General features: G+C 42.3%; 1 protein-coding gene and 1 long non-coding RNA gene across 2 annotated transcripts in view; one reads left to right on the top strand and one right to left on the bottom strand.

The window, feature by feature from the left end:
- The window catches only part of CAPRIN2 (caprin family member 2), a 44,443-nt gene extending 42,279 nt beyond the window's left edge, over positions 1-2,164 (bottom strand). The window contains exon 1 of the mRNA XM_077774440.1: positions 1,864-2,164. Within this exon, the coding sequence (XP_077630566.1) occupies positions 1,864-2,115 (252 nt within the window). The 5' untranslated portion in view covers positions 2,116-2,164. The remainder of the gene's footprint in view (positions 1-1,863) is intronic.
- Positions 2,165-3,188: 1,024 nt separating this feature from the next.
- On the top strand, positions 3,189-9,319 carry LOC144240262 (uncharacterized). The gene is made up of 3 exons (XR_013337659.1): positions 3,189-3,396; positions 4,996-5,035; positions 8,711-9,319. It is a non-coding gene; the product is annotated as an uncharacterized LOC144240262 (long non-coding RNA).
- The last annotated feature ends 1,316 nt before the right edge of the window (positions 9,320-10,635 follow it).

Below are 10,635 nucleotides of genomic sequence, written 5' to 3'. Positions count from 1 at the left end.
TTCTGGAAAACATAAATACCGGACTGTTTCTTATGAAAACAAAATTCTTGAAGTGAGCTTTCAAACTGTAAGAATACCAGTTTACTACAAGGCACGTAGCAACTATAAGAGAAGGTCCAGCCGGGGAAAAAAATATCACCATCAACATCAGTCTGGAATTAGAAAAATTAGGCAGTAATAAAAGTCTCTTCTCTTCACAGACTCTACTTATAATCAGACTACTTAATACACAGAGACTACTTAATCGTATGCCCCTACCCCAGTGGTGCTCAATCAGGGATAATTTTGAACCCCAGGGATCTTCTGGCAGTATATGAAGATATTCTTGGTTGTCACTACTTGGAGGATGGGAAGGAGATGGAGAGTGCTACTGGCATCTTATGAGTAGAACCCAAGGATGCTGCAGTCATCCTACAATCCACAGGATAGCCCCCCATACACACACACCCTGTCTGCAACAAAGAATTATCTGGCACAAAAACGTCAATAGTGTTGAGGCTAAGAAATCCTGTTCTACCCTCATGCTTAAACTATTACTTACCTGTTGAGTTATGTGGCGTTTGTCCAATAGCAAACTGCGTGGAAGTGTAGAAACGTGATATATTCCCTAGCTTTATAATAGCCTTATCTCAAAATTTTTCATATTGTTTCATATTTCAGTAAATACGTGAGAAATTGCATTTATTGTGACATGACCCACTACGCTATTCTAAAAGCAACATTTAGGCTCCTTTCATATTGGCTTTATAGCTTTAAATTGCTTTTCCAGAAGCTTGAAACAAAAGCATTGGTACTGACCAGATAAGCATTCAAAATTAAAAAGGTACTATAGTTCAACTAGAGCGTAGAAGTATACACACATATGTAGTTCCTCCACCTGGGAAGAAGACATTAATGAGGCTACACCAATAGATCCTGCTTTGAATAGATCCTGCTTTGACCAGTTTCCCATAGTGGCAGGGAATTTGTGCTGACCCAGGCACACTCACCTTATCACACTTGTGATCAACTGCATGCATTCAAAAAACAACTGATGAGAGCTAGGGTTACAGAGAAGCTACTAGTAACTGGTCTTTCTTCCCTACCTTTGCTACNACCAGACTCTTAAAAATCTCTTCAAACTCCTCCATTAAAATCAACTTTCCAATGGTTGAACTAGATCCTGGAATAAAAATACGTTAAGTGTTCCCAGGTCCAGACAGTCAATCACTCACCTTACTATCACAAGCAAAAGAGAATCATGACACAACAAAGCAACGTGCAGCACTGTTTCACAGGCTACATGACTCAGGAAATAATGATTTGGATCTTTACATCAGCATTTACTGTAACGTTAGGCTGATTATAACTTGTGTCTCTTTATAAGGCTTTCTACGATGTTCACCTACCAACCTTAAACTAACACCTAGCAACACAAAAATTAGTGCTAAAACATTTTCTGGCTCTCCTATCGCTAAAGCTTCCAATGACTGCAGCAGCTTTACTGCAATATCAACTGCTGCAGAAAGTCACAAGGAAAACAAGCTAAAAAAAAAATCAGGCTATTACTCATCTATGAAAAGAAACATTAATACTACACTCAAAGAATTAATCTGAGAGTTGCTGGCTCCTCAAGTATTTCAACAGCAGCACGCATAATCATTTTACTGTCAAGAATATTTTTATTATGTTGAGAAATCAAACAGAAAATGCTTAATATACCCAATATTTAACCTGCTTGTATGTTTTGAGCCAGTTAAATCCCTAAGTTAGGTAAATCTTTTAGGAAAGAATACCTCTGAGCCCGAACAGAAAGCAAAAAATGCCAGTTCCCAGCCCTTATTCAAGATGGTACATACACAGGATGGGAGGGGAAAAAGTTACCTTCTTTTTCTCGATGTTTCTAATTTTGTGTTTAAGGCATATGAGTCCATTATCAATATATGTCTCATATGCTTGGGAAGGAGAGGCAGCAGAACTGAGAGCAGACTGCAAAGGGCTCATGGCCCGCTGGCTTTCCCCATGCTGACTGTGGTTCACTTGGGGCTTGGCTGACTTCATATTCCCCTCTCTTCCCTCCTCTGAATGGCCTGAAGGTGACTGGTAACCAAAAGGAGATGAAGAGAGTTGCACCATTGAAACAGATGAAGCTGAAGGAAGGAAGAAAGGAAAAAAAAAGTTAAGTGTAAAAGTAAATTAAGACTATAGAGGGACATATGGAAACTTGAACTTCCCTGAAAACTCTAGACCCACTCCCTCAAAATTATCTTCCAAAGAAGTGAGCTCAAAACCCAGTGATGCTAGGTACTGTGTTTCCATCTTACTACTTTTAAGGAGATTAGTGCCAAGCACTAGCGCTTTTACATAGGCAAAATCTAACAATATGGGGGATGTTTCCAGAAACTCAACTTTCCACATAGGAAGAACTACTAAATCAAGCAACGGCTTCGGAGCTCCTCTCTTCTTGTAAGGGCAATCCACATTCTGAATGATTTCTATGGTCAAATGATGACACACAAAAAATAAGCTCTCCCCAATTAGGGCCTTAAGGCAGCCTTTGGAACCTCTTTAAGTTACCCTCACCACTAGCCCCAAACCCAACCATAAGCAAAGCTATTTCAAAGAAAAATCCCGAACACACAATTCTTTTAGAGCCTCATTCACTAAATGAGAAGTAGCTTCTTGAACAAGACCCCTTAACTTCCCTTTGATTGCTCTGGGGCCTACAGGGCAAGTCCGTCACTGCTGGACATTCGTAGCGAGGTACTTGCGAGCGCCCCGACTGATTTTCCGTTCTGTTTAGACTAACCCATAACCACTCACACCGCACCGCTGTCAAGGCTCATCCCCGCGAGCCTTAACACCGCCCTGGTCAGAGGTCCTCGCAACCCGCAACCTTCACCCCGGCGCATCCCCTTACAGAGCACCCCACAGCAAGGGCAGAACAGGCCCCGTGCACGCCAGCGCTGACCCTCAGTCCCCGCAGGGGCCCGCGCCAGAGTCGCCTCTATTGGGTGGTCACTTACGCGCCCCGAGGGCACCGACCCCCGCCCTTCCCGCAGCCTCCGGACGCCCAGGCACCAGGCTGCGGCCCCTTCTGCAGGTGCCTCTGAGGAGGCCGACCTGGAGGAAAATGCACGGGCCACCTGCCCTCGGCTGCCCCGTCCCGGGGATGCCAGGCTGCCCTTCCAGCTCACCGCGNCCGCCGCAGGTCGCCGGCCCCGGAGGGCGTTTGTTCCAGGCCGGGCTGCGGCGGGAAGTCGGTCGCGAGAGGGCGCGTTCTACCCGCGGTTGCGCAGATTGCAGGGTACCAGGTGGGCCCGGTGTGTCGCCGGAGCCAACGGGCGGTAGACCCAGCGGCCCTGCCTAACCCTGCTGATTGCATGCGGTAACGAGAGGATGTGGGACCTTGAGCAGGTGATTTCGATCTTCCGAATAGGGCGGCGCGCCCTTTGTGGAATTGCTGGTGAAATGAGCTTGAGTTTCTCTGGTCGTTTAGGTGGGCGCTCTTGAAACGCTGGCGTGCTTTTGCCCGCCAGATCCCATCCTTCGTGGTAGGATGGGGGAAATCACTGTTCTTCCGAAAGGACTCAGCCTTTGAGAGCAGAATGTCCCGAATCAGCATTGCCATAAACACGGAGTGAGTGATTCCGCAGCCCTCAACGTAAGATTGTTTATTTAGGCTGTGTCATTTGTTGCTTTGAAGCAGATGGATTTGTTGGCACTCCGAGAAAAGGCTGATAAAAATCTTGGTAAGGTTGCATAAAATCAAGAGAAAAGGCTGGGAACCCATCAGTGTTTCTGAAGGAAGGCATGGTGTTTAACAAACAAGAGAGGGGGGAAAAACACCCAGCAACATCTGGGCCCCAACATGTGTGCAGCTATTACACGACATAGAATTGGTTTAGCTCCTGTCCCTGAGGCTCTGATAAGATGTATTTAGACTGGCAAGAAAAGAATAGAGAAAACCCAGAAGTATAATCAAGGAAACAAAGGTCCAGTTTAAAAAGTGTTAGCCAAACCCACACCAAAATTATGATTTTTAACATGTCTTGATACAGTATTTTGCTACTATTATCTGTGTTCTTTTCAGCCCCTCCTGAAGTAATGTACCTTAATGTTGCATTTTAGCTTTGAATCTCTGAATCCCAGGTGTGACCTTGACGGTCAGACAAATATTACATTGTCCATTTGTTTCATTGTTTATAACTGGAGAGAACAGAAGCTGTTGAACATGAAGGGAAACAAAAAACTGGACACAGTTATAAAAAAAAAAAAGTGAAGGACACACTTTTAGATCAATGAGAAGGCACAAAGTTACACCAGAGATTATGACTGGTGTAGCAACCGTTGTAGCCTGAACTAATTAATACCTAAGAGTTTTATTTCAGTCATATTAATCATGAAATATTTGCCTTCTCACTGACCAGGAAAAAAACTAACTCCTGGGTCAGATGGATCTGGCCATCGGCCCTAAATTAAATGGAATAATTTTGAATAAACCTGTTTGGATTTATTTCCCAAAATGGCTTCAGAAAGTGAACTGAAAAAGAATACAAAAACAAAAATAATTAAACTTCAAGTCCAGTAAGGTACAGTCTATAAAAGCATAACATAACATTTGTAGGAGATTGTATCTCAGTAGACAATGCTGCAGTAATGTCTTCTGAAAAAATTTGAAAAGTGATTCAGAAAAAAAGCCTTTCCTGCTGGAGAAGATCTTTTAAGCTAGTAAATCTGGCTTATTTTAGAAGGACATGCCCAGGGGCACCTGGGTGGCTCAGTCGGTTAAGTGTCTGACTCTTGATTTCAGCTCAGGTCATGATCTCATGGTTTGTGAGTTTTAGCCCCATATCAGGTTCTGTGCACTGATCATGGGGGTCTACTTGGGATTCTCTCTATGCTCTTCCCCTTCTCTCTCTCAAACTGATAAAATTTTTCAAAAAAAAAAAAGGACGTGCCCAAAGCACAAATTTATCATCTGTTTTCCTCTCCCCCACTCCCTGTTTTCTACAGCACCTTGATTTGTCTTGCCAGCTATGAAGCAGTATTTGTGGTAAGTCCCTCCAAGCTTAGCAAAAAAATACCGTATGTAAAATGTGATTTAAAAAAAAAAAAGTGTTTCAAATCAATAGAGGAAGAACACATAGATTTATTCATTCAACAAGTATTTATCATTATATATCAGTTATATCTCAATAAGTAGGTGGTAGACAGAGGACATATTTATTGGGCATCTGCTATGTTTTGGGTGATAGAGATATAATGGTGAACAAGACAAATACAGCCCACGCTCTCCTGGCACTAAGCAGGAATGCAGTAAAAGCTACAGGAATAAATAGCAAAAACAACTAAGTCAAGAAAATAGACAAAAATACTAAAGACTTATGATGGACAGTTTGATTTCTGTAAAAACAGCCAAATTTTACAACCCTTGAAAATGTAAAGGTTTTAAAGACTGTCTGGCAAATGTATGTTTCCTCCAGGGATGCTTACATTGTAGTCACTTAAAGTTAATGTAGCCTCATGTTGTTGAGACTGGAAAGATTCATTCACCAAAGGATGCTGAAGGTGCTGGCATGTGAGGGGAGATACAAGAAATGATCTTAGAAGTAATCTTAGATGTTTTGTTATAGGTGATAGAAATCTGCTTCCTAGTGGCTCTACAGGGCTTTGTAAAGTGTTAACGTGGAGGAAAAAAGGGGAGGGGAACCAAGAAAAATAATAAGAAGACTGAGAAAGAGAGATTCTCAAGGAACAGTTAACATAGTAAAATTGTTTCAAATATCACACATTTGGGGCGCCTGGGTGGCTCCATCGGTTGAGTGTCTGACTTATGATCTCAGTTCAGGGTCATGAATGCAAGCCCTGTGTTGGGCTCTGCGCTAGGCATGAGGCCTACTTAAAATAAGTAAAATGAAATAAATAAAATTAAATAAAAAATAAAAATTGCACCTTCACATGCTTGCAGATTCACTAGGCGTCTTTTCAAGTATTTGAGGAGACAAACTTATAAAGGACTGGCCGATATAGACTTCAGGTAGGACAAAGAGTTGCCATAGTTTGAGGCATTTTTGAGAGAATTCCTGCACCTTCTAAGGTGAATATTCTTGTGGGCTTTTTCTTTTTTACCCATAAAGTTATAGTACCGCATTCCCAGTGGTTTTGTTTATACTGTTTTTCTGGTATTGGAATTCATGCATGAGTAGTTCTTCACCATTAAGTCCCTTTGAAATAAAAATTCTCTGGGTGCCTGGTTGGCCCAGTCAGAGGAACACACAACAGCATGAAGCTACATTAACCTAACGTGACTAGCATAACCATCCTTAGAAGAACCATGAGTTCGAGCCTCACGCAGGGTGTAGAGATTGCTAAATAAATAAATAAATAAATAAATAAATTCTTAGGAAAGAAATGATTGGTGTAGAGTTTGTGAATGTGTGTGTGGTCAATAATATCAAGCCCATAAATATACAATTTCTGTCCAACTTCCAGATATTGTAAAGTGGTAACAGCCAAGACTTTGGAGCCACACAGAATTGGAGCTCATTCTAACATCTGCCAGGAGTGACCTAGTTGAGTGATCTTGGGCAAGTTACCCAAATTCTCTGGGCCTCCGATCCTTGAGCTATAAGACAGAGATAATAATACTTGCTTAACAGTGTTTTTAAGGACTTTAGTTCATCTGTGAAAAAGCATATCTTGGGGCACCTGGCTGGCTCAGTCAGTGGAGCATGCAACTCTTGATCTCGGGGTTGTGGGTTCAAGCCCCATGATATAGGGATAGCTTAAAAATAAAATCTTTAGGGGCGCCTGGGTGCCTTAGTTGGTTAAGCGTCCGACTTTTGCTTGGGTCATGATCTCGTGGTTCGTGGGTTCGAGCCCCATGTCAGGCTCGAACTGACTGCCAGCTCAGAGCCTGGAGCCTGTTTCAGTCTGTGACTCCGTCTCTCTCTGACCCTCCCCTGCTCACGCTCTCTCTTTCTCTCTCTCTCCTAGAAATAAATAAAATATTTTTAAAAAGTAAATAAATAAATAAAATCTTTAAGAAAAAGAAAAAGCATCTCTCTTGGTAAGGGACCATGAAAACATATCCTCCACTGAGATATCTTCATTTTGCTGACAGTACAGAGCCCCACATCTCCTGAGGGAGACATGAGGTGGCCTGTCTGAGGAGCCTGAGGAGAACTAGAGAATTTTAGGGCTGTGAACCCCCTCCTTTATCTTAAAGATAAGGTAAGTAAAGCTTCTAGGCATTTGAGAGTTTTCTGAGAACCTAAAGAATCTAAGTCTCCTGCCTACGAGAGCAACAGTCATTCCAAGTCTTTCACCCCTTTTCCTTGCTACTTCCATAGAAAATACAGAAATTTTAGGCAATTACACTAGCATAATTGAAGCTAAAAAGAATAAATAATTCAATATTACTATGTCTTCAAAGGCATTCAATCCTGTGAATAAAACATCTTAAAACAGTCATGTCTTTTGACCCAATAGTCCTTATTTTAAGAACTTCACCTATGGAAATAATCAAGGATATAGACAAAAATTTAGTGATAAAAATGCTGATTACAGCATTTTTTTTAAGTTATTCATTTTTCTGTGTGTGAGAGAGAGCGTGGGGGAGGGGCAGACAGAGGAGAGAGAATCCCAAATAGGCTCCAAGCTGTCAGCACAGGGCCTGCCGTGGGGCTTGATCTTAAACCGTGAGATCATGACCTGAGCTGAATCAAGAGTCATAAGCTCAACTGAGTGAGTCACGCAGATGCTCCGTAAGTGATGAAAAATTGTAAACAGCAAATCAGGCATTCGGTGATAGAATATTAGCTAAACAAGTTGACTCTGATCCATGAATTATAATTCAGGCAGTACCAATAATCTTTTTTTTAATTTAAAAAAAATTTTTTGAGAGTAAGAACAGGAGTAGGGGAGAGGCAGAGAGAGAGGGGGACAGAGAATTTGAAGCCAGCTCTGCTGACAGCAGAGAGCCCAATGTGGGACTCAAACCCATGAACCATGAGATCATGACCTGAGCTGAAGTCAGATGCTTAACCAACTGAGTCACCCACATGCCCCCAAATAATCTTTTTTTGGGAATATTCAAATAACATGTGAAGTTTTATTTTTTAATGTTTTATTATTATTTTTGAGAGAGAGAGGCAGAGCATGAGTGGGAGAGAACAGAGAGAGAGGGAGACACAGAATCTGAAGCAGCTCCAGGCTTGGAGGTGTCAGCACAGAACCCAATGCTGAGCTTGAACGCACGAACCACAAGATCATGACCTGAGCTGAAGTCAGATGCTTAACCAACTGAGCCACCCAGGTGCCTCTGAAGTTTTTAAAAAGGCAGAATAATAACATGATATAAACATTATTTAGTACAATAGTGATTTTACAAAGTGTTTAATTAAATATGCATAGAAAAAGCTAGAGGAGATTTCCCTCTCTTGTTTATAGCATGTATTTATTCTGTATAGCAAGTGAGATAGAAAGTTTCCCCAGACCTAAAAACTACTCTCTCTAAAGACAACCACTACTGGGGTGCCTGAGTGGCTCAGTGGGTTAAGCATCCGATTTCAGCTCAGGTCATGATCACATGATTTGTGGGTGTGAGGCCCACTTCCATCTCTGTGCTGACAGCTAGCTCAGAGCCTGGAGCCTGCTTCAGATTCTGTATCTCCCCGTCTCTCTGACCCTTCCCTGCTCACACTGTCTCTCTCCCTCTCTCTTTCAGAAATAAATTAAAAAAGAAAACTGTTAACAGTCAGGATCACAAGCTCGTGACCTGAGCTGAAGTCGGATGCCTAACCGACTGAGACACCGAGGCACCCCCTAAATTGTAAGCTTTAAATGGGCGAATTGTATGGTGTTATAGGTTGATTTGTGTCCACACAAAGATCTGTTGAAGTCCTAACCGCTAATACCTGAGAGTGTGACTTTACGTGGAAATAAGGTCTTTGCAGATGTAATCAAGTTAAGTTAAGGTCATACTGGATGAAGTGAGCCCTAAATCCAATGATTGGTGCCCTTGTTAGAAGAGAGACATTTGAAGACACAGAGGATAAAGGGGGAAAGAAGGCCATATGAAGACAGACAGATTGAAACCCTGCAACTGCAACGCAAAGAACACCAAGGATTACCGACAGCCACCAGAACCTAGGAAGAGACTAGGAGGGATTCTTCCCCTGAACCTGTAGCGGGATCTTGGCCCTGCTGACACCATGGTTTTGGACTGTTAGACTCTGTAACTGTGAGAGAATACATTTCTGTTGATTGAAGCTACTTCGTTTGTGGGAATTGGTTATAGCAACCCTAAAAAACTGACACATACAGTGTGTGGATTTTAGCCTAATAAAGTTGTTTGGGTTTATTTATTTATTTTTGAGAGAGAGTGCATGTGAGCGGGGGAGGAACAGAGAGAGGGAGAGAGAGAATCCCAAGCAGGCTCCATGTTGTCAGTGCAGAACCTGATGTGGGGCTCGATCCCACAAACCATGAGACGATCATGACCTGAGCCAAAATCAGGAGTCGGACGCTTAACTGACTGAGCCACTCAGGCATCCCTGTTTCATTTTTTGGTGCATGTGTGTGTATGTTTTCAGGACTCTGGTTTTAGTTTTGTCATAAGTGGAAATTTATATACTCTAATGGCAGAGAGCATTAGAAGTGTGGAAAGCAAAGCAAAGCCCTCACCATGGAGACTCCCCTGGGGAAGTGAACTGTTTCATGCATACAAACTGTCATAGCTGCCAGACAGTAGAATTCATTGGTTCCTGGGTCTTTTATTCTTTCTTATCTCAGGAACCCTTCTCCCACCTGGGTTTAATTCTGTCACTGGACCACAAACAAAGCAATCTTGTTGTCTCCATTTTTTTTTTTTTTTTTACATCACTGATTTTCTCTGTTTATTTCAGATTCTCAAATTTCCTAGGGAGCGGTTAGACTCGAAAACAGTCTGAGATACTTTGCATTCTTCTAGAATGAAAAATTTGCCCCAAGTAAGGTCTATTATCCAAAATTAGATACTGTCTCATTTGTACCTTAGGGGTTTTAATTTACAGAGGTGACTGCATGACAACACAGAGAGGTCAATGCCATTGAAAGAAGAACTGTGTTACTTACCATTTCCCAAGCGGAGGGTCCCTGTCACAACACACAGGGCCACATGGGATGCATCAGGTTTTGGTGAGGAGGCGGAAGCAGGAGTGAGGGGAAGGCATAAGGTCAGGGCCATAGCTGGGGCTTCTGCGGGAAAGACAAGGCAGAGTAAAGTAAATGTTTTAGGATTGGTTGGTCTGAATAATTTCAGCAGGCTTTGGGCTGCAGGTGGTGGTCTCTGGTTGCCGTGGGATGATTTAGGGCAGAGGAAATACTGGCTTCCTCGGAGAGTGAGTATAAGATGTGTGAGTTCCAGGCAAGCTGACTTGCGGGAGATGGGTAAACAAACGCTGGCTGTGATTCACAAATGCCAAAGAGACCTCCAGAATCTGAAAGCACAGAACAGATACGCCATTAATTATTACCTTCACACCAAGTCTCCCATCTACTCAGGTACACCGTCTGAGAGGTCAGCAGCTAAATAATCTTCCCTGTCATTTGGGAACCAAAGTTTAGTTCTTTTTTTTTTATAATTTTTTTTTTTTTTTTAATGTTTTACTT

The sequence above is a fragment of the Crocuta crocuta genome, unplaced genomic scaffold (assembly GCF_008692635.1).
Source record: "Crocuta crocuta isolate KB4526 unplaced genomic scaffold, BGI_CrCroc_1.0 scaffold176, whole genome shotgun sequence".
NCBI classification, from domain to species: domain Eukaryota; kingdom Metazoa; phylum Chordata; class Mammalia; order Carnivora; family Hyaenidae; genus Crocuta; species Crocuta crocuta.
This window is presented reverse-complemented; position numbering and strand designations above follow the sequence as displayed.